Genomic DNA, 22,740 nt, shown 5'->3' with positions numbered 1-22,740 from the left:
TGATGGGCCAATTGCAGATATCTTCTAGGCCCACTCATGAAATAATGATTCTATGTATAACGTCCAGCAGAGGCCCCGCTTGCGAACTCCTGACGGCCTCAAAATCCAAGACAACCTTCCGCAGAACGCTCGAGATATCAGTTCAGGTCTCAAGCTGGGTCTCACTCGCAAGAAGACTACGACGAGTCAAGGTCCTTGGTCCCTACCATCAATAACGGTTTCCTACCTCCGATCAGAGGTTGATTAATCTCCACTATTGGATCCTGAGACAGCCAGTGAACGTAAGGCGCGCAATAGTGATACCCGTAGCGAGCTTGTGTATCAGTCAATCACAGGTGCCAATAATGTGGTGAAAATAGGGAAAGCAGTCAGTCAATTGCTGCTCGTGACCTTTCACTGAGACCTCTTAGCGCCACTCGATACACACAAAACTGTCATATATCTTCTCGCTCCCGGGATCTTCAATATTCGGTACACGTCGGCGCAGTAGACATTCGGCCTCTTCACGAATTGATATGGACTCTCTCGTGCTTCTCGGATCTTGCTCAAGGGCTTCCGCAAGCTTAAAGAGGACTCTCATATGCTCTGCCGTCATAATATGACTGCTTTTTCCGGTTTGTCTCATCGCATCATGCAGGTGCTTGCTTTGAGCATGTTAGCACGCCATTTAGTAAAGGTGTGGTAGTAGTTCGACTTACATCGCAGCAGTGATATCTCCTTGCTCCATTGCGACACACCCCAGCCGATAGGAACAGGCCGCATACATTGGGTGGGTGCGCATCTGATCTCCTTTTAGCCATAGATTCTGCGCTTCTAGGAAGTGCCATTCAGCTGTGTCAAATTTGCGTTCACGGCGGTCGACAGTTCCGAGGCCGAAGTGAGCCCTGCAGGATTAGCATTTGAAAGTACATCGCTCTTATAGGTCTCTTACCCAGCTGCTCTGGCCCAGTTGTATGGTGTCGTAGACTCTATATGTGTAAGAGCTAGGCTCAGCTGATCCCTCGCAGCATCTACATCATTCAGCCAATAGAGACAAAGGCCCATCTCTATCCTAATTGTGGGAGACATTACGGCTTTGTTATCATGCTGTCTCAATGACCATTCCATGAAGTGCTCATAGCCGAGTTTATACCAGCGTAGAGATTCAGTGAAGTGGTTGGAAGTCGCTAAAGCGGCAGCGACATTGATCGCAGCGGCAGATGATTCTCGTGGATTCCATGGCACGTCATGGCTCCGCATTTCATATGACTTCTTGAGCCAGATCACAGCTTCATGGGGATGACCTAAACGCATAAGTAGCTGTCCGTGATGTGACGTCAATGAACCGTATAGGTTCACCGTTCTCCCTTCCGAGGGTAATGTGTCCAGGGCCATTGTGTTGACGTCGACGAGATCTCCAAGTTCGTCCAAAGAATTTATCTCTAAGAGGTATCTGCTGAGTCTTTAGCGTATAGTTCTGGGGCTGAATACACAAATGGTGTGTCCTACCTCTGACATGAGTTATTCAATCTACAATAGAGTGGTAATGCAGTGAATTGAGGGTTCAGATGTATCTCCTCACGGAATCTATCCTTGAGGCTGATTACGTGCAGGAAGTACGTAGCGCACTGGTCCCATGTGTCATAAAGACTAATAGGACCTGCAGTTCCTCCGCGACGCGGATCTGGAAATGCCTTAAACGTCAATGTCGCAGCATTTTTGAAAGCGTCGTGCCGTTCTATTGGCGATAGAAACATCCTAAAGGCCTTTTGAACTAAGCGGTGAATAGAGAACGTCCTCGAGTGACGGTCATGTTTCACAAGGGCAGCGTTAATAAGGTTTTCTGCAGCATTAGAAAATCTAGACGATTAGTTACTTGAAAGCATCGAATATCTCTGGCAGACTAACCTGGATTTGTCTTGGGCAAATATGATACTTTCGTCAAGATATTCCGTTGTTTGCGGTTCTAACAAATCCTGTGGGATACTGTCAGGCTTTAAGAAAGACATAGCTCCCAAGAGTACTCGGCTTTCTGAGTCAAGCGATTTGAAAGACAATTCCCAAACTGCGTTGATTGAGCGGTTTGCTGATATGCCACTCACTTGACCCGGATATCGATCATAGAAAGCCATGAATTCCGTGATTGAGCACGCGTGGCGATGGATAAGGCCAGCCATTGCGGATATTGTCAAAGCATGTCCACTCAGTCTCTCTGACAGTTCCGAAGCTGATGCTGTTTCTTTCTCTTCAAGGTCTGTAGCTATGTCCCTAGATAATAGATGGAGCAAAAATTTCAATCCTATCTCGTCGTTCCAATTGCTAACTTCTATCAGATTATTCGTAAGTTCGTAAGCCATCGGTGAGCTACGAGTAGTGATCAAAATCTGGCCGCGACCTGATAGAGGCCAATATTCTCTGATTAGATCGGCCACTTCTGCGTTGTCGAACACGAGAAGCCAACGACTTTCTACCACAATAAGAATCAGCGATTGAGCAAGAACTGAAGACCTCCATTCTTACGGGTGCGTTGAAGCCAGTGCAAGACCATAACACGATTTCCATCATGATCGCCTTGCTGTGCATCTGGGAGCTTGAGACGAAGTGCAATATCCGTAAAGCTTTGTTTAATCGATGACTCATTTTCACCATGAACCCAGAAGACCGCATCTAGCTCGCCCTGTTGGAGCTTGGTTTCAGCATACCCTAGAGCTGCGGTACTCTTCCCAACTCCTCCAAGGCCATGTATTGCTAGCGACTGCAAGGACTGTTCGGGGATACCAGACTTGAACCGCTCTTCAATACTTCTGGTAACTTCTGTTCGATCAAAAAGTTTTGGGGTCCTGGCAGAGGGTAGAATAATACAGGGTAGCTTTGCCGGTTCTTGCCACATTAAGCTTCGTCTCATTGGTGCCAGCAAATCATTGATTTCTCTACCGTTGCCTACATCACGCGCGGGCTTAGGGCGCCTCGCAAAGTTGAGAAGCATTTCCATGCAACTGATCACATCATGAACTTGACGACATGATGACGAGTACTGTTTGTCTAGAGGTTGCCATTCGATGGGTGAGATGTGCCCTGTGAATTGAAGGTCAACATACACATCGAGCACGACTCAGAATATCATACCGCGTATCGTGTGAACAGTATTGTTCCTCATGAACTTGAGCAGGTGAGATAGAAACTGGAGCAGAGCCACACCAATGTCGACACAAAATCCTTTCATTCCTACGGTCAGAGCGCTTGTGCCAGCGACATAGTTGGTGAAGAGACCAATCTTTTGAGTAATGTCCTGCAGTATCGGTAAAACGTGTGCACCAGTCTTAGTCTCGTGGATGATCTGCACAAAGTCAGCTCAAGCATTGTTATGGAAAATGAATTGCCATACCTTCAAAACCAACCACATGTATCCCCAGATTATGGAACAGTCGATGTTCATTGATGCTTTATGCATGCATATGTTAGCAAAGTCTTGTACCTCCAATAGACTTCGTGAAAGTAGAGCGAGTCCCTGATCGCCGCCCATCTCCTGTAATTGATTCTGGACGGCATCCCAAGATTTATGATCTTCAACCTGTCGTAAATCAACAGATTCTTGTTGTTCGGTGCATTCGCAGACCACCGAATCCCATTGACTGCACAGTAAGTGCTCCCTGTGTCATTGTCAGAGGATCATTAGCAGATGATAGGTTCAAAGAGGTGTTCTACTGACAGGCTAGATGCGGCCATAGTTTTGGTAGCTTATACGACGTGCCAGCCACGATACAGCTGACGGGAGTAGCTTCAAGGTAGATATAGCCAAACTCATCCTTAGAACCCCGCCAAGTTTCGACTCACCCGTGCCCTACACCCCTTGCAGCCCGGAGAACAATCCCTAGTGGACTGCAATGTGTCTGTTGGAAAGTGACCATTCATGCTCATGGTGATAATGCGTAGTTTAGCTACGTCACCATCTTAACAGCCGGTACCTACGTGGCTCCCAAAATGCATTTCGATGGATCATCGAGCCAGTGGTTCCTTCGATGCCACACACGCACGTTCTTATATCTGGAGCAACACTGTCTCCGCTCGTATTGGGCCACAAGTCCCGCTGCAATAGTAGTATTCCTTCCCTTAAGATAGCACTCGATGCCGATGATGGGAATCCTTCGTTGAAAGCTGACAGTAGAGGGCCATAAATCCCCACCCTCCAGGGATCATGCATCAAGGAACGGCTAGCGTTCATCCTTGATCAATTTGGGAATTCAACTTCTCCCACTGGATCATAGCTCAGCACTGCTCGTGGGCAACTGTACAAATCAATTTACACCAAGGGGGTCTTGAAGGGGTCAATGGCGATGTTGCCAAGTTCGCAATTCAGGACAACTCTTCACTTGCATTATGCACCTATAGAAGGTCGACTTCTAAGGTTGCAACTGGTGGGATCAAAACAACCTGACCAGAAACTATCGGATTATCCAAGAATGAATTGGGAAGGATCTCGAGGTGTCTCTGCCACCTAAAAAGTTCCCACACTATCCGCTAAGCCCAACTGGCACAAGGCGCTATTTTAACGAGCAGTCTCTCCCCCTCCCTGCTGTCAGTGCTAGCGTGCTTTAGCTACCGCCACTATTACTTACTGCCTTACCTACATTGTTCCCACATCGATGAACCGCTTGGATCGTCCATACTGGCGACTGCTCATCTTTCGCGGTTTATATCTCTTCATATTAATACTGCGTTTCCTCTCGGGTAATCAAGGTCTGATGACGATGAACGTGAGAAAATTAGGTAATGATGCTTTCCAGGCCACCGGACAATTCTAAACTACTAAGCGTAAGGCCAGACTCCGTCGATCCTCTCTCCCTTTTGTGTCTTACAATTGAGAGAGCTTCTGATGGCTTACAAGAAGGCCTATTCACTTCTGTTGAGCTGGTGAAAGCTTACCTCGCGAGGATTGAAGAAGCTTCAGAATTCAAGGCTGTGTTGCAGATCAATCCTGACGTACTTGATGTGGCAGAAAGTCTGGATCAGGAGCGTACTCGTTCAGGCAGCAGAGGGTCGGTCATAGCCTGGTGCTTCGGTAGGAGATGCTTATTGCCACAGTCCACTGCACGGTATACCTCTCTTGATCAAAGACAATATCTCCACTCTGGACAAGCTGGATGCTTCAGCAGGCTCATATACCCTGTTGGGGGCAAAGCCTCATGTCGAATCTTCTCTGGTGACTAAACTGCGACGAGCTGGAGTTATCGTTCTGGGAAAGTCGAACATGTCGGAATGGGCAAACTTCAGAGGCTTAAATATCAGTGGTGGCTGGAGTCCGAGAGGCGGTCAAACGTTAGGAACCTACTATCCTAATTCGATACCAAGGGGCAGAAGTTCGGGCTCTGCAGTCGGTGTATCTTTAGGACTTTCGACTGCGGCTTTGGGCACAGAAGTAAGGACACGCACGTACAACAGGGTTTTGGTCGACTGACAGATCGTGCAGACCTGGGGCAGTATCATGGGGCCCGCTGAAGTCAATAACGTCGTGGGATTCAAGCCTACACGTGGACTTGTTGCTACTGATGGTACAATACCGATCTCCAGTCGACAGGACGTTATTGGCACCTTGACTCGAACAGTCAAGGACGCGGCATACCTGCTCAGTAATATGGCAGGACGTAGTGAACGAGATGAACGAACTTGGAATATTCCACTTCATCCAATTCCAGACTTCACTAGGTACTGCGAAGGGACCAGCTTTGAGAATGTTTCAATTGGGGTTCCTCGCAATACTTGGGAGGGCGAATCACCACGCCCAATCGAAGCATCATTCGAAGCAGCACTGGAAATTATGCGCTCCGCAGGGGCGAGGATCGTTGATAGTGCTGACTTACCTGCTATCGATGAGTTCAAGTCGCTCAACATGCAAGTCAAAGGCATCGTGCGAGCCTCTGAATTTAGGAGAGACATCCGCCACTATCTTCAGAGCCTCGTGACCAACCCGAACAATGTTCAGTCTGTTGAAGATATCATCGAATTCACAAAGTCACATACAGAAGAGGAATACCCAGACAGAGATACCGCTAAATTTGAATGGACGCAGGCTGAAGGGGTCGATGTCGACAGTTCCAAGTATGCAGAAATGATCAAGCAAGAAAACTATTTTGGCGGCCCTGGCGGTATACTCGGAGCAATGGAACAGTTCAATCTTGACATCCTCACAGTACCAGCCGACCAGGACGTTGTGAACGATCTCGCCGCTAAAATGGGGTTCCCGGTTATATCAGTGCCGCTCGGGTTCTGGCCTGATGACACGCCCGTCCAGCACGACTCACGAAAACCGAATCTTGTGAAAAAGGGCCCAGGCATGCCGTGAGTCGACAAGCAAGCATAATGAATTGAAGTGACGGATGCTGAACCCCAAACAGATACTCGCTATTGTTTGTCACCAAGCCATACGCTGACGACATGCTCTTGAAGGTGGCACATGCATACGAGCAGCTCGCCCGAGTACGAGAGAACGGACCGATACCTTTCAAAGTGCCGCATACGGAGCTGCGTGACGTTCAAATCAAAGACGAGAAAATTCGATCAAGTCATAGGGTGTAGTCATGTGCTCAGACTTCTGTCGACTCAACAACGGTGGCCTGTCCTAATGGCATCCATGAGCTTTACTTGTTTCATGCGTCAATCCAATGAGGTTAATACAGCCGCTACGGCTACGAAGTGGTAGACGAATGATAACTTTGAGGCAAAATCAGTTTTAGTCGTATTTCTCCCAATATCGCCTTCATATACTAATCCTTACAGTCTGAAGGTTAGCTATACTCTGCATCGATTTATTTGAATTGTTCAGAGAATGCTGCTTGCATAACATGCCTGGCGATCCGAGTCCGTCTCGTCCACTACTTACTTCAGCTAGACGCATAAACAGTCCCTCTGGAGTATTACCGCATCCTCTATAAGCAATGTGGGATGAGATGCCGCAACAGGAAGAAGCGCGGACCAAGACCAGAAAGCCAGTGCTAGAAACTCATCTATAGCTCTATAACATTCCATGTCCATGGGTTGCTCTTGTCCACAGGTAGGGCAGTGCGATATTTTATAGGCCGCCGTAGCCGCTTTCAGTCTAAACCCAGTACCATTCGGTATTCGGACTGGTAATTCAGTGTAGATCTGAATATGTAGCAAGGTTCTTGAGGAAAAGTCCCTAAGTCTCAGTCAAAATTCCATTTAGCCATAGTAGTCGTATACTTACTTTGAGTGCGCTGCCTATCACCTCTTCTTGAATCAAGGGAAATATACTATTAGAGCTTAGGCTACTGGAGCCTATAATGTCCCACCCATCTTACCCATCAAAATGTCAAGATGATGATATCAATCTCTGACGATGCCATAAACGATTTGTCCGATAGGTTCAGCTCTGAACGAGTCATCGCTCTTCGGTAGATGCTATATGAATCCTTGCGAAAACTAATCCGGAAATGCACCTGATGAGATGATTCATTCAGAGAACGCATGAGCTATTGAGAGTGTGGCCGCATGCGGCGGACATACGTTCCCTGTCTGTGAATCATATGGATGGAGACGGATCCTTTGAAATAGATCGGATTTTTGGAAAGCTGAACAGAGTCTGTTGTATGGAAGTAGGGAGTGGTAAGATCCTTGAAGTATAAATTTCGAAATGCATGTAGTATTGGATGATACTGTCAGCTTATACCAACTGCGGGCCATTAGACGGCAGGACTTTTAGTGTACTACCACCCTAGGAAGACCTAGTATTAAGAATAGTTGTTAGGCGGTAAATATTTTGTACCCTCATTTACAGTGCTAAATTCATCTACTTAGGCACTAATAGTGTAAACAGCTTGATTAGGCTTAGTAGCAAGGGACCAAGGCTGCCTAGGTGGCTCCACAGCACAAGTGCCCCCACTACGCAAAAGTTCGGTGACGCATCTACGCGGTGACCCAAAAATACCACAGCTTCCTGCCTCAAGTTACCACAGCTCCTGCACTCGCACAAATGCGATGACTCTTCAATCTCTTTCTATACCTTGATGCTTGTTTACGCTTCAAAGTTTTTCACAATCTCCACTCCGTTCAAAGCCTGCCGCTGCACCAAAGCCGCCCAACCTTGCATTCTATACTTGCCAAACATTCGGAGCTTTACTACCAGCTTTGCCATAAGTATGGCGCACCACGATCAAGTACCTTATCGCGCCCAGAATCCGCAAGAGATCCTCGAGTTGGTACAAACTCTCAATGCACATGGGAAAGGAGGTAGAGGGAAAGGATTATCGGTGAAGAAGAACACGTACACATTACCGAGTGGCCGTAAGGTTGATTCATGGCGGATGCAAGACTGGGACTACAAGAAACCAAATCTACCGACTTATGCCCGCGGACTGTTCACCTATCAGACCCTAGACGGAAAGCAGGCCATTGCTGTACGTGGATACGATAAGTTTTTCAATCATGGCGAAGTCAAGAAAACGGAATGGAAGAATGTCGAGTTGAACACCAAAGGACCTTACGAGCTCAGTGTGAAAGAGAATGGGTGCATAATATTCATTTCAGGGCTGGACGATGGCTCGCTACTCGTCTGTAGCAAACACTCCACTGGCGCACGACCAGACCTTCCCGTCAGCCATTCCGCTGCGGGTGAGAAGTGGGTGGAGAGGCATCTGACAAGCGTGGGAAAGACAAAAGAAGAGCTCGCGCGGAGGTTGCACCAATTGAATGTGACGGCTGTAGCAGAACTCTGCGATGACGATTTCGAAGAGCACGTGCTTGAGTACGCACCAGACGCGGCTGGGCTGTACCTGCATGGAGTCAATTTGAACGTGCCAGAGTTTGCGACTTATCCTGGGCATCACGTCGACAAGTTTGCGGAAGAATGGGGGTTCAGAAAGACAATGTATGTCATGGAGAACAACATTGGCCATGTCAAAACTTTCCTGGAACATGTTGCGGAGACAGGGAATTACGATGGCCGCGACACTGAGGGGTTCGTCATCCGCTGTCAGGCTAGGGAATCTCCAAATGCGCCATGGGAAGATTGGTTCTTCAAATATAAGTTTGAGGAGCCATATTTGATGTACCGACAGTGGCGGGAATGCACCAAAGCCATCATTGCCGGCAAAGAACCAAGGTACAAAAAGCATAAGAAAGTCACCGAAAAGTATCTCATCTTCGCACGGAAGCAGTTCGCCAAGCAACCTGGTCTCGCTAAGCTCTACAATCAGAACCACGGTATCATCAAAATGCGAGATGACTTCCTGACAGAACTCGGCCAGAAAGGATCTGATATCATTCGCCAGGAGATCGAATCCGGGGAAGAAAGACCAGATGCGAAAGATGTGCAAGGCAATGTCATATTAGTTCCCATTGCAACGATAGGCTGTGGAAAGACGACCGTAGCTCTAGCTTTGGTGAAATTGTTCGGCTGGGGACATTTTCAGAATGATAACGTTGTAGGGAAAGGCAACAGGCCACAGCGTTTTGCCACGGCAGTTTGCAACGGGGTCGTCGACAGTGGGGTTATGATTGCAGACCGTAACAACCATCAAGAACGTGAGCGAGCTCAGATTATAGATGATGTTTCCCGGGTGATACCTGAAGCCCGTTTTGTCGCTTTGCATTGGGTTCATGACCGTGGAAACTACGACCAGATCAGAAGAGTCATGCAGGACAGAGTGCTTGGACGCGGTGACAATCATCAGACAATCCAAGCAGCATCCAAGGACCCAGCCGAGATCATTGGTATCATGGACGGCTTCATGCATCGGTTCCAGCCGATCGACACGACCAAATCACCGGATGACGCTTTTGACTTGGTGATTGACCTGGACGTTACAGCGAGCTCGCGGGAGAATTTGGAAACAGTTGTTACCCAGATTAGCTCGAGATACCCGAAACTGTTCACTAGAATGCCCTCGGCTGACGAGCTTGACGCTGCAATTGACAGTGCGCTCGATGACTACAAACCAGAAGTGAAGCAGGACCTAAGCAGAGGAGGCAACAGAGGCCCAAAGAACAAACAGCAACAGCAGAATAGCTCCATGTCTAAACCAAAGCAGCCGAAGCTAGAGTTCTTTGCAGTTCGGCTTCCTAACAGTCGAGTCAAAGCCATTCTCGACGCCATGTTTCGTGATGTCGACCCTGAGACGGCACGATTCTACAACCACCTTAAGGAAACTCGCCGCTTGCAAAACGAGTTTCACGTCACCCTTATCCACAAGGCCGCTTCAAGCCAACATACAGATAGCTGGTCGAAGCTCGGTAGGCTCCATTCTGAAGCCTGGAATAAGTCGATAGCTGGTCAGCTGCCGAATAGCGATGCACCAGCATCCGAACCTGAACTTGGAAGGTGCAAAGTTCAGCTCGAACGTCTTGTATGGGACAATCGAGTTATGTGCTTTGTAGCTCGACTCCAGAATGAGGGAGACGTTAAGTTTGAGACTGTCAATGCGCTCGCGCATATCACTATTGGCACTGCGGAACCAAACATCAAACCGAAGGAGAGCAACGATCTCTTGCAGAAGTGGTTGACTGTAGGAAGTGGTGGGGAGTCTGGTATCATGGAACTCATGGCTAAGGGGTCCTTGATTCTAGATGGCAGTGTAAGAGGTGTTTTATCTCGTTAACAGGAACAGAAGCTGTGTTGATAGCCAGGTAGTGATGGGTATGTTTGTGGAAATGCATTGCAGGTGTTATGGCATCCCCCCTCAACAATAGTGAGTGAAACGGGAATCGCAGGTATCATTGGGCACGTCGTGTCTAAAACGAATGTTAAAAAGTGAAGAGTAATTAGACAAAGGGCTGTTCTTGTCCGTGTTCAAAGAAGTGAATCCTGAGAAGTGAAACCCAAGAACTGTAGTGTGATAATCAAACAAAAGATACCAGCCCATCGTTCGTCACTTGTCTAGCAGTCGATCCCTTGTATATATCAACTTAGCCTTGGCTTCATTCTTCAACTATTCGTTGGTCACCGCATTGCCATATTTCCAGCTGTGGTCAACAGAAATGGCATCAAGCATCATAGACGACGATCGGGGCAGCGACGAAGATCCTTTGAGGGACAAAATCAACAATGACACGCGGAACCAGGAAGTAGGCGTATCAGAGCCTGACAGTAATACTAAGGTCAACTCACGAGAAGTTCAAGCAATTCGCAATGATGGTGTTGTAAAGCATGAGGAGTCGGCTAATACTAGAGACGAGCTTCTTCCAACCCCACCCTCGAGCTCTGGTGTCCTGGCGGGAAAAGCTAGTAAACGAGCTGCACGAGAAGACGAACTCCAGCAATTACGCAGCAGAATCAAAGTCTTGGTAGCTGAGCAAGGTGTAATTGCAAAGAAACAGTCACATATTGCATCGCAGTCCAAGCCGGCACGACGTGGGCAGCCTGCCACTGGAGAAGAAGCTACAGACAAACCATCTGCCAGTCCACCCGAGCCCACGAGCTGCTCCTCCGAGCCTCATACTCTTCTTGAGTACAAGGTGGGCATGGCTCCTGCGCGCCAGAAGCCACTGCTGAAAGAGAAGTTTGTGCCAATCTTCAGCAAGCTCAGGACCAGCACCTACGTTGACACACCCTTGACACGTCAACCACCACCGTCGCATGCCATTCGAACCATATCCTGGAATGCGCTGGGAACCTTGATCGCGACTGGAGCGGCCGATCGAACCCTTCGAATATGGAATCCAGAACGCACGAATGTCAAATACAGTACCGAGCTACGAGGTCACAGTGGTCCGGTCGAAAAAGTCGAGTTTAACCCGACGCATGAGAGTGAATTGGCAAGCTGCAGTGCAGATGGCACGGTGAGGCTCTGGGATGTGAGACGAAAGGAGAGCATCGTGGAGATAAAGCCCAACATCGGAGGCATAGATCTGCTGGCTTGGAAGCCAGATGGAGGAGAGCTGATTATAGGAAGGCAGGCGAGGGTGAGTGCTCATGCAGGAGTTCTCCTAACACGCGACACAATTCTGAACCTAATGTCTTAGGACACTGAGACGTCCTCCACGTTGATACCAGTTCCTCGATCCACGCTTACGCCCTCAACACCGCTGAATTGCGAGACACCCGTATCCTCACTCTCCTTCACCCACTCTACAACCAATCCATCTCTTCTACTCTGTAGCACAACGGGTGCCTTGACCCTTCACAGATACCCTGACCTTTCAAAACTGCACACTCTCCGCGCACATACGTCTCCTCTCCTCTCCCATTCCCTCAACCCACCGGCTACACTCCTGGCTACAGGAGGCTCAGATGCGCTCATCACACTTTGGGACACACAAGATTGGGTCTGTGTACGCAAGCTTGACAGGAGTGTAGGACCGGTCACCAGCGTGAGTTTCAGCTTTGACGGTAGCTATGTGGTCGGCGGCAGCGACGAGGGTACAGGACTGGACATTGCACATGCAGAGACTGGAGAGTACGTGCATAGCATCGACACGAACTGGCCGAGTCCGTGTGTGCAATGGCATCCGCATCGCTATGTCCTGGCATACACGAGCGACTCTGGTTTACGCATCATCGGCGCATCCAGCACAACGTAGAGAGTCTCTTGCGTACGGACGGGTTTGATTGGTATGAAAAAGTGATCTTAAAATGGCCGGAAACACCCAATACTGGCTACACTAAACATGATACTTTAAGGGTAGAGAAATCCTCAACTTCTTTAGCTGTTTCGAACTATACGGCATCCTAGCGACGTAGTAGCAAGGAAGATTTTTATAGGAAGACACAGCATAAGTGCGATAATGCTACCTAGATAACAGTCTACCTAGGAGGGCATATCAAAAGTTGTCTCGGGACGGAGTCTCCGGAAGGAAGAAACAGTTCATCATAGGTGGATACTTGTGAGACAATGGTGAAATACGGTATTTGTCGGCGAGGAGCGGAGCGAGCGAGATCACTTCGTAGGAAGAAGTCCGACGGATTTGGAGCGTTTCATTCATATACAACAGGCATAGGAGCAGCATGTCTGCTAGGATTTCATCGCTCAAGATGACCGCCGTCGTGTCACAACTTCTTAGGAGAGAGACAGCCCTCTCCACCTCCTTTCCTGTATAACACAATCGCATAAACAAATTGCCATGATCTCCTATCGCAGAAGATCCACCCCAATTCAAGAGGTCCCGTCTCGATCTCCACCTTGCCCACCCCCCGTCCCCCTCCCAAGAAAAGACATGCACCAAAAGATTCACCCGTCCCGTGGATATCCGGTCTCTCTTCTCTTCTCTCTCTCCTCATCTTGCTAGCGAGCGATCAGTGACTTCTTATGATTGACACAACTTTTTCATCTGTGTGTTCATTTTCCGTGCGCGCGCGCGGGAGATCGACCGGTCAGCCCTATCGGACCTTTTTGATTAGAACGAGGAAGCAAGCATGGGAGTGCTGGCCAGCACTTTTCTTACTGGACCCGAACACCAGGAACGACACGCACCCCCGCAGTCTTTAGATGGGCTGATGAGGGACGGGAATTGAATTGAATTACAGATTTGGAAAGGCGGCATAAGCCGTGAGTGATTCATTGAGTGAGGACGCCTAATTAGGCCCTCGTCAGACGACGGGAGCAGGTCAGGCCATGTCACGCCTTGCATATTATTAGTGTGTGTCTAAAAGAGAGAGAAAGAGACACGCGTACTTGTTGAACGTTGGAGAGAAAAAAAAATTTAAGTTCATTTTAGTGTTCTAGGAGAGGGGTTTCTACGGACCGACGAGACAGCTTGGACAGTGGATGGACGAGTGGACGGTTGTTTGGGATGTTCCAGCGTGCACGAAAGTCTATTAATTCACCCAGCTCAGCATTGTTGCTCGCTACAAAGTATATATCTGGTATTATTAGCAACCCGGCTACCGAACTCACGGTCATTTTTTCACTTTCAACCCGGGCGCAGAGTGTAAGCAGCAGACCCATCAGGATCATCCTCATACTCATCCTCGTCAACGTCCTCATCACACCATGCTCGTTCTGCCATCTCATCAATTCCCGAGCCCGGGACTCACATCGGCACCGGCGCGATCCGCCGAGGCCAGAAGCTGGTACTGCGTGCTACGAACGACCGAGACAGAGATGAGATTCAGATGCAGCAGATGCAGACGACGATGACAAGAACGACTACGCCGCAGTCCAGATTGTGACGGGGCGTACAGCATCTGTTTGCTCGTGGACGACGATAGTGCTGCTGCCGCTGATCGTGATAATGATGAGTGAGGGGTAAGGCACACTACTCGATAGCTAGGTTATTGGCTATGGTGGTGTGTTGCTGATAGGTGCTTGGCATCGCATTTACCCCTGAGGCGCAAACTGGCATGTGCTTGCAGGTGCGAGTTGTCTGCTCGGCCCAGGGGGCACAATTCTTTGCTCATGTCGAGTGGGTTGTGCTGAGCTGCGCTGAGCTTAGCAATCCAAAAAAAAACAAAGACATAAATCTGTAGATCACAGTTTTATTAAATAACAGACATGATGAGGAGTCGATTATCTAAGTTTAACGAAGACGACGCACGCACGCACGGACATATACCCAATTGACAGCTTGGGAGAAGGTTTAGTCAGAAGCAAAGGGACGCGGATTTGTGCGGAGATGGGCCGCTAGACTAGATTGGGAAGAATGATATACTGCTGGGACCCAATCAACTCATCGGATGGATCAGATCAAATGATTAAATAAATTTTTGTTGCTGGGTTGCACGAGCGCGCGCGTCCGCGTGTCCGCGTGTGTATGTGCGTGTGCATAGGAAGATTCAAACGGGACAAAACTCGATCTTGTTATTAGTGTGAGTGAAGGAAGGAAGGATGTCCATGTGTCGCTAGCTCAACTGCTAGCTACAATTGCGCACACGTAACGGTGTGTGTGTGACATGTGTGCAAGTAGATGGTATTGTTCGTGTCCAACAGGGGAGCCAACCAATGAAGTCTCGCTTTCGGTTCATTCCGGGCATCAACCGACACCGCATGCATAACAAAACAACATCCGAAAAACACCATGACAAAACTACCGTGTTCAAGGATGCCCAAATGCCTACTTTGGAATATTCGCACATGACGTGTTCTTCTGGCTACTAATGTAGACTGACATGTCAAGGCCAAGAAGCTATCGTCAAATGTGATATCGATCGATAGTCGTCGGTCGGGTGCTGACAGGCCGGCCAGGCTGCGTTCGTGCGGCTCGTTCCGTGGTGGTTTGGCACATGTCATCTCTCGGTAGACAGGCCAGATCAGATACAAGCGCTGCATCTGATGTTGGACATCTGCCCATATGACATCTGACACTCCCATCTCAGTGTTAGATGATATCGTTCACCGGCAGCAGCCAGGGACTAATGCTAGAGGTAGATCAGACATTAACTACTGCAGGTTTCGGATAGTCCCGTGTGATGAATGCTTGTAAGTTCGGGTGAATAGTGATAATTACCACGCTCTCAGTCAGGCTATTGTCTGGTCTAGAGCGGGGATTGGGGGGGTTCATCGTTCTGCATGGTGATGATGATGCTATCATTATTAGAAGTCTCTCTGAAGTGCACTCTTCTGTCATGTTCCTCCACGGTCATACGTATACAGATGGCCCCTACTCATGGGCCAGCGAGATTGTGATCTGTGTGACAAGCGTGTGCGTGGTGATAATATCGGCACTTGAGGAAAAGTGAGCACGATGCCATATTGGTAAGGGTGTGACCCTGTCTTGACAGTTGTTGATGAAGAATATCCGGGTTCTCGTATACTCAATCGGCCCTACGAGAGAGAGAGAGATCTCATAGTCGTCACCAAGTGGTCGTTGGTGAGCTTCCTCACGTATTTGCCGAATGAAGATACCCCATGCAGAACACACACCTCGTGCATGCACACGCAATCCCTTTCCCATATAGTGAGAGGAAAACACGGAGTTACCTCCAGCCTCCAGCCTCCACATTCCCTTGAGAGAGGGCCTCGAGAGCACATATTCGTGCCACGACACAGCGCCGAGTCCGGACCTCTATGCCCCCCAAACACTCATCTCGATCGCATACAGATACATGATACACCACACTCACCAAGTCCACCTACAAACCTCCCCCATAACCCTCGCCCATTCCAGACCACGTCCTCTCGGAAGCACATCCGCGTAGCAAAAAAAAAAAACATGCCAGCTTGTCACCACGAACCAGACCCTCCCCTAATATCAACCAATCCCATCAGATACCCCTATCTTCGGAGAATACTGACGCATGCGTCTACATTCTGCATTGCAGCAATCCCAATTTCCTTTTCTTGTTTCTTCCTTTTTACCCCGCCAGACCGATCGCAGTTCACGCGGAAGACGACATGTCTTTAGATAATGCTACGAAAGTACTGGATGCATGGAAGGCTGGGTGCATGCGTTTTTGATCGTCCGGAGGGAGTGCAAGTGCTCTTTTGGGTTTGGTTCGGTTTGGCTGGATATGCCGCTACAGGGGGGAAGGGGAGCGAAGCGAAGCGAACGTCCGGAGTCCGTGTTGGGGACGCAGCCACGAGGTTCGCGAGCTGGCGCCACATCTTCATTTGACGATAGTGAGTCATGACGTCCGACAGTGATAGTAGTAGCAATAGTGGCGGTGGCGTGTGGCTTAATGATGTGGTTTAGGTCTGGAAGCGATTGTTGTGGAGGCGTCTCTTACTTGCATGGCTGGTTTGGAAGATGTGGAATAATTGTTCTTTCAGTTATGGCCCTTTTGGCGGTTGTGAGAATACACAACACGTTGGCTCAATGCAGGGAAAGAGGATATCTCGCGGACACGCGAATGGCTGAGAAGAGGAACATACATTCTCGAGCAAAGGCTGAGGAAGGCTGTGCCATGCATGCCTCGCTGCTGTTTGTGTTGCCGCCATGCATCCGTACTGCCCGTATCTGGGTTCCTGGGGTCCGCCTGCAAACGTGATCTGATAAGAGGATGCCGGATTGGCATGGCTTGGTATGCGAATAGACTTACTCCATCGGCCTATGAGATGTGTGTGTGTCGCATACAACATCCAAAACAAGGACCAGTGGACCCTAACAGTGCAAACAATGTCACCAGAGTCCCAGCCTTATGCATACTCGAACGTGTCAATGAAACAAGTCCAACATGCCTCGAAAGGCCTCAACATGAACCATCCGACACCAGACATCATGCCTGTGTTTTATCTATAACGGCGCATTGGCCGCTGACTGTGCAGCATTCAGAGACCGTTCTCCTCGACTGAAACGACGCCACACTTGTTCGCTCGAAGAAGTCAATCGATTGCGATCCAGAGAGTCCATTATGACTATGCACGTACAAGGTGCCAACACGATCCCAGTCAGTTAGTCTCCTCACGCGACACGATGTCATTGACTCCCCTGTCCTGCCCGCAAACAAAATAGCAGCACATACTCGTATAAGCCTCGTATATCCCGTTCATCCAACCACATAACGTGATAACCAATCCAAACATCTCCACCCACACACACAGTACAGCCAAAGACCGTTATATCGATACGAATACGGCCACGTCAAACGCATCGTTATGACGAGCATATCGTTAGAACGAACTAATCTACTAGTAAACTCTCGATCTCGTTTCCGAGAATTGTATCGTTATACCGAGTCTGTCGTTATAAAGAATATCGTAACAACGAGGTTTGATTGTATTAGTGCAGTTGCAGTCGCATTCAACACAACTCACCCATCCACTATCCCCCCGCTTGTAATAACAACAACGGCTCTCGTCGAAAGGGAGGTGAGGAAAAACAAGACTCACCGCTCTTGACTCCAACGTTCATTTTCTTAAAACAGCCTCGGACCTGTGCCCGCTTTTAGTATACTGTAGACCTGCGCCAGGAAAGCCGACGGTGGTCGTACAACGGCGGCGCAACTGCCGCGGCTGTGCCGATCAACAGGCACCCTGGGCCCCCCGCCCCGGGTAGGGTCAACGTGCCAACAGCCCCTGGGCCTGCTAAAACACCAGCCTTGAATTTCTCGCACACAACAAACATGTATGGATAACAATGCTTGGGATAGATGAAGGGAGACAGGTGGAGGGAATTAGCTCATAGTATAGCTAATCTCTTTCTCGTACTCCAGCATTTCAGTTCAATCTTGCAGTCTTCTACTTGTCGTCGTGTTCAAAGTGCTACCACTTAGTTAGAAGAACGAGCCTCGTAGGGTTTCAGTTAGACTGTTAACTACGGCAGATCTTGAAGATCTTCACGGGACTTTCTCCCTAGAAGCGTTTAGTGGCCGTCCACGAGCCGTCCCCGACCCCAGGCATGCCCTGTCAACCTGTCTTGCGGCTGCTGGGCTGGCGAGGCTGGATTGGGGTCCTGCCCCTTGCTCTCGGTGAGACTGAACAGGTCGTTGTCGAAGATCCGTCTAGAGAAGGCGATCGTAAAATGGTGGTGACTATCACAAGTGATTGGAGTTGTGATCGTTAGTAGAAAGACGAGAATGGGAACGAAGTGGTTAAGGCTATCAATTAATTCGCCACTACTCTATACCAAGCAGATACATGGATAGCGTTACACACCGCAACAACTGGACAGACTGCCCAGCTGGTCTCTTCTCCCATCTATTTCTAACCCTATGTGTGCAAATATGACATAGCCATCATAGCCCCACTGCATGAAGCAATCCAGATTTACAAAGGCAGTTATACGCGAAAGATGGAGTCTACGATGTGTACATGCGACAATGATGGATATGCATCCTACAGAACTTCTTGTTGGAGTGCCACCAGCGACAATCGACAGACGTTTGGCAATGCTCGACTGTCTACGGTCTGGCCTCAGCCGCTCACCATGGACCACCCGGGATTTTACTACCATTTGCTGGTGCTGGCGCGTAGTACAGGAGTGCGTGCCTCTCGCGAGGATTAGGCAAAGAACGATAACGAGCGTCTGTACGTGATAAAAGTATACCGCTAGTGCTGACAGAAGTCCATATTTGGCCATTAGTTGATGACATAGGTTAGAGATGCAACTTATAAGGGACAGGCGCAAGACTCGCTATTAGTGAAGTTGCTAACTATGCAACCTTCAACTGTCAAATAATGTGCGCCGGTGGCGGATATCTCAAAGAATGCAGACATAACCCTGAGTGATTCCCATGTGTACGCCGCAAAAGTAATTATTGAACAACCGAATGTGGCTCTTAAGTCGACCGTGATGGACGTTCATCATTGTTTGATCGCCAGTAGGGTTTCGAATTCGAAGACTGTACCGTACTGAACACACTCTTGCACGATCTCTTCACTCTGCCACCACCAACGATCTTGGTCTTGGCGATCCTCCATATGCTGACCCCAAGTGTCAGCCCACATGGTCCGTGCGATATGCGCTGCTAGGACATTGTCAACGTCTTCTGTCGCTGGATCGGTCGCTGCCGGAAGCTTTACGACCTGCGTAGGTTGCTGCACTATGAGACCGGCGCCTTTGAGCCATCCTGGCATGGACAGTGCAGGTCGTAAGGATCGAAACGAACGTTCAAGGCTAATGAGCAGTCGTTCATTCATCCATTCAGTCATTTTAGGCCCCATTGTCTCTTTTTTCGGGGATGGAGGAACGATTCGAACCTCCATCACGCCTCCGGGGCAGAGGATTCGATTGCATTCTTGCAGAATTGGAGGAAGCTTCGTGAGCGGGATGAGAGATGGAAGACATGATGTTCGGATTCGGTCGAATGATGTCGTGGCATATGGCATTGGCGTCATGCCGGCATGCGGAACGGTCAAGTACGATACGTTGCATGGGAGAGGGACCGTGCTTTGTTGGCGGGTTGACAAGTATTTTATCTTGTCGTGCGGATTCATCGCGGACAGTTGGTATACCTCAGCTATGAGACGATTAGTTACCAGGTCGATCGATAGTGATGCAAGTAGCATGAAGAAAGCTCGAGAAGGACGTACCTAAGTTGCCATACATCTCTAGAACATGTTTGGGCTTGGTATCTCCGCTATGGTCGCTACTTTGAAGCTCACTATCTGGCAGTTGCCCGACGGACTCCTCCTTTTTGAGCTGGAAGGCGGTAAGTACCCATAAGTGTTTTTCTAGTGCCTGGTTATCGCGTTCCTCTTCTGTAGCGGGTGGGCTCCAGTCTTTGTTCAGTCGATCCAATATTATCTTCGGCGAACCTTGTTGCATCTTGCGGATGAAGCGCTGGAAGTTGATTAAATCTCCAGTATTTGCCTCAACACTGGTGTAGTTCCCACGATGAACTGAATCCGATGAGGGAGCGATGGACGCCTCTGAAATAGAGGTAGGGGTTGGTGGCACAACGTCCCAGTAGTTTGGATCTTTCCAAGCATCCATGGTCGACATAGACAGCTGCATGGAAGTCATATCCATTGCTGGATCATACCCCCAAGACAAGTCCTGAGTGCGATCCTCGGGAGAATAGCGGCTGCGGGACTGAACCTTATATCGAGAGGCGCTGTAGATAGTCAGCATGATCGGTCCCGTGGAAATGGCACTGACTCACTTCTCATATGCTTCCTCTAATGCGTCCCTCGAACCATCGACAGGCAGCATACGCGGTGAGTATTCTTCCGGCGTGAGTATCTAGGAGACACGTAAATAATGCTGTGACGCAACTTAGAGTCCGAACGTACTTTAGTGCTTCGCGTGTTTGTGTGGGAGACGAAGTCACCGCCATTAAGATGGTGAACGTCGTAGAGATGATCCATGACCTCTTCACGAGGGTCTCGAGAGAGCGCCGTGTCCTGTGAGGAGCGTGGGGTATAGCTGTTAGTTAGGCCTGCGGCTGTTAGACATGTAGTGAGTCTATCCGCATGAGACATACTTGGTAGCGAGTGTTTATGAAGGTTACGTCGGCGGGCCAAGAGATCATTGTCGTCTGACAGTCTGTCAGCGTGCTTGCAAATCTGCTCAAGCACGAATTCGGGAGTGGGTGTTAGGAACTTCTGTGCCTCGACACAAATGTCATTCCACTGCGGCACAGGAGGTCGTGCATCCTCGACATGAACAGGGTGACTGTTAAGGCTTTGGGCCTGACTGGCCTTCCTTATCACAGGGCGACGAGTATTTGTTGGAGTGTCGCGATGGCCAGAGTCGGATGCCCTGCTGGAACAATCTCTGGTCTTGGAGGCTGCACTCTTGGTTGACTGTGCTCGCTTCCTGTCCTTCCTCTGTCCCACAGTCTCTCTGTCCTCCTGAACCCAAGACACATCTGCGGAAAACATGGTGAAAGCGGTAAGTTAGTCCAGAAAGACGTGGGAGGTGACGCAGCGAGGATATAACACAATGTGAGCCATGGAGATGAAGGTCAATACATGACCGGAGAGATGTAGACATGCAATGCAGTAAGTAATATGCACAGAACGCCAGTCTCGGGAGCAGGGGCAAGGAGGATTATGTCAAAAGTGTAATCGCAGCCGCACCGAGATTTTGGTCGCGACGTACGTGCGACATCTGGCGCGCCTCAGTTGGGCGACGATGGGCAAATACCAGATAGACAGAAAAGCTGACATTTTGGGATGGGGGAGGGGGGGAGGGGGGATGGTGGTGGGCGCCCGGGGGTGTCCACTTGTCCACTGCCCTGCCGACCAGCTGGTGGCGCCATGAGCCTATGACGGCTGGCGGCCGAGGCACCGGACTGGGATGCAACAGTACTACTACTAGCTATATAGTACATACATACATAGTACACATTACACACTACAGCACGCGCTAAAGCGAGGACATGTAAATAGTACTAATCTACTCTTTGCAGCTATCGAAACCATGGATGGCCACTTGGCCTAGAAGCCGGCCTGAGTGTACCCTCTGTACGGAACACGACAATGGATCGATCTCTCGCATGCGTTTGTAATGAATGTATGAGGCCATGTCTCCTTTCATCGGACATGCTGGGAGATTGCCGGACGCGGAGTGATCATAGTAGGAAGTAGACGTCGTCGAGGTCTCGGCTGCAGTGTCGCTTGGAGGTTCAAGCGCGTATAAGCATGAAGCTATCATTGTCTAGACTTTGCGTCTTTTTTTTCTGGTTCTAAGGGAGCAGCGTAACGCCATTGTCAAGGCCAGGGTTCTCCAGCATTTCTCAACCCTTTAGTCGGCTTTTCTGATGCATATTGCAAGGGTTACACAAACGACTGACCGCGCGCGCTATGGAAGCGAGAGTGATGTAGGCACAACAGCATTGGATAGACTTCGGGACACGCGCAAGTGGAAGGTGTAGATAAGCAAAGAGTCCGGCAGGCTTTAGAGTTCAGAAATGCCAAAATAGTGGAGCCTTTCGCTTTCGGATAGCGGCTTACTTAATGCTATAGTCGAGCACGGATCCGGGTGGGAGTGCGGGGGCCAGGTGAGACAAAACAACCTCAAAGCTTGGGAAGAAGGAAGAAGGCACGACCACAACACCCACAACACCTCCATGTACCGTACCTTCCCGAGGTCTTTAGGTGGCGTGGAAACTTCAAACGGCCCGCGTGAGTCCCCCCGAACGATTTTATGCCAGGTGGAATTATAGACAAACCACCAATACCACTACCACTACCAATCCTACTGCGGCTATCATCTCCAGCATCACCTGGTTCTTCTGTTCATCCCAACCCTTGACAATAACACGGCTGGATATTTGGTTCGGCCGCCAACTGTCGTGATCCAGTAACCACTTCGCTTCCAAGCCTGTTTGCGTAATCCTTTGTCTGGATAACATGGGTTTCCATGCCCGTGAACTCTATCTGTCTGGCATCGGACGACGGTAATCTACTATGAAATAGGACATAAATGATGTCGCATGATTCAACTGTCCCTGCTCCCACAGCAGCAGCCACTCCACCGTTATACGATATC

At 49.3% G+C, this 22,740-nt stretch overlaps 8 protein-coding genes across 8 annotated transcripts; 4 read left to right on the top strand and 4 right to left on the bottom strand.

The window, feature by feature from the left end:
• Positions 1–406: 406 nt before the first annotated feature.
• Positions 407–3,705, bottom strand: EJ05DRAFT_496932 (uncharacterized protein; the record flags this gene model as incomplete). Its single annotated transcript, XM_033746468.1, has 9 exons — positions 407–644; positions 699–884; positions 932–1,432; positions 1,489–1,839; positions 1,888–2,446; positions 2,500–3,054; positions 3,106–3,316; positions 3,365–3,629; positions 3,689–3,705. The coding sequence occupies 9 exons, from the start codon at positions 3,703–3,705 to the stop codon at positions 407–409; spliced, it is 2,883 nt and encodes a 960-aa protein (XP_033604511.1).
• A 1,022-nt stretch (positions 3,706–4,727) lies between these two features.
• EJ05DRAFT_491529 (glutamyl-tRNA amidotransferase subunit A) lies at positions 4,728–6,552 on the top strand (the record flags this gene model as incomplete). The annotated part of the gene is made up of 5 exons (XM_033745987.1): positions 4,728–4,746; positions 4,868–5,015; positions 5,062–5,395; positions 5,447–6,315; positions 6,372–6,552. 5 exons carry the CDS (start codon positions 4,728–4,730, stop codon positions 6,550–6,552), a joined length of 1,551 nt encoding a protein of 516 aa, XP_033604510.1.
• Positions 6,553–7,892: 1,340 nt separating this feature from the next.
• EJ05DRAFT_472989 (tRNA ligase) lies at positions 7,893–10,835 on the top strand. The gene has a single exon (XM_033743294.1). It carries the CDS (start codon positions 8,133–8,135, stop codon positions 10,587–10,589), a length of 2,457 nt encoding a protein of 818 aa, XP_033604509.1. The 5' UTR covers positions 7,893–8,132; the 3' UTR covers positions 10,590–10,835.
• Positions 10,836–11,451: 616 nt separating this feature from the next.
• EJ05DRAFT_434170 (THO complex subunit 3) lies at positions 11,452–12,510 on the top strand (the record flags this gene model as incomplete). Its single annotated transcript, XM_033741639.1, has 2 exons — positions 11,452–11,896; positions 11,984–12,510. The coding sequence occupies 2 exons, from the start codon at positions 11,452–11,454 to the stop codon at positions 12,508–12,510; spliced, it is 972 nt and encodes a 323-aa protein (XP_033604508.1).
• Positions 12,511–13,169: 659 nt separating this feature from the next.
• On the bottom strand, positions 13,170–14,131 carry EJ05DRAFT_195285 (uncharacterized protein). Its single transcript, XM_033739703.1, has 4 exons — positions 13,838–14,131; positions 13,672–13,789; positions 13,363–13,501; positions 13,170–13,306 (listed from the first exon to the last, which is right to left on the bottom strand). The coding sequence occupies exons 1-4, from the start codon at positions 13,938–13,940 to the stop codon at positions 13,301–13,303; spliced, it is 366 nt and encodes a 121-aa protein (XP_033604507.1). The 5' UTR covers positions 13,941–14,131; the 3' UTR covers positions 13,170–13,300.
• A 1,510-nt stretch (positions 14,132–15,641) lies between these two features.
• On the top strand, positions 15,642–16,406 carry EJ05DRAFT_195254 (uncharacterized protein). The gene has a single exon (XM_033739702.1). It carries the CDS (start codon positions 15,796–15,798, stop codon positions 16,267–16,269), a length of 474 nt encoding a protein of 157 aa, XP_033604506.1. The 5' UTR covers positions 15,642–15,795; the 3' UTR covers positions 16,270–16,406.
• A 1,987-nt stretch (positions 16,407–18,393) lies between these two features.
• On the bottom strand, positions 18,394–18,994 carry EJ05DRAFT_195232 (uncharacterized protein). The gene has a single exon (XM_033739700.1). The coding sequence runs from the start codon at positions 18,880–18,882 to the stop codon at positions 18,451–18,453; it is 432 nt and encodes a 143-aa protein (XP_033604505.1). The 5' UTR covers positions 18,883–18,994; the 3' UTR covers positions 18,394–18,450.
• On the bottom strand, positions 18,995–20,864 carry EJ05DRAFT_195238 (uncharacterized protein). The gene is made up of 5 exons (XM_033739701.1): positions 20,729–20,864; positions 20,538–20,648; positions 20,408–20,487; positions 19,836–20,359; positions 18,995–19,762 (listed from the first exon to the last, which is right to left on the bottom strand). Exons 1-5 carry the CDS (start codon positions 20,774–20,776, stop codon positions 19,107–19,109), a joined length of 1,419 nt encoding a protein of 472 aa, XP_033604504.1. The 5' UTR covers positions 20,777–20,864; the 3' UTR covers positions 18,995–19,106.
• Between the last annotated feature and the right edge of the window lie 1,876 nt (positions 20,865–22,740).

The sequence above is a fragment of the Pseudovirgaria hyperparasitica genome (assembly GCF_010093815.1).
Source record: "Pseudovirgaria hyperparasitica strain CBS 121739 unplaced genomic scaffold EJ05scaffold_2, whole genome shotgun sequence".
Taxonomy (NCBI): Eukaryota; Fungi; Ascomycota; class Dothideomycetes; order Acrospermales; family Acrospermaceae; genus Pseudovirgaria; species Pseudovirgaria hyperparasitica.
Note: the sequence above shows the minus strand (reverse complement) of the source record. Positions and strands in the feature narration are given on the sequence as shown.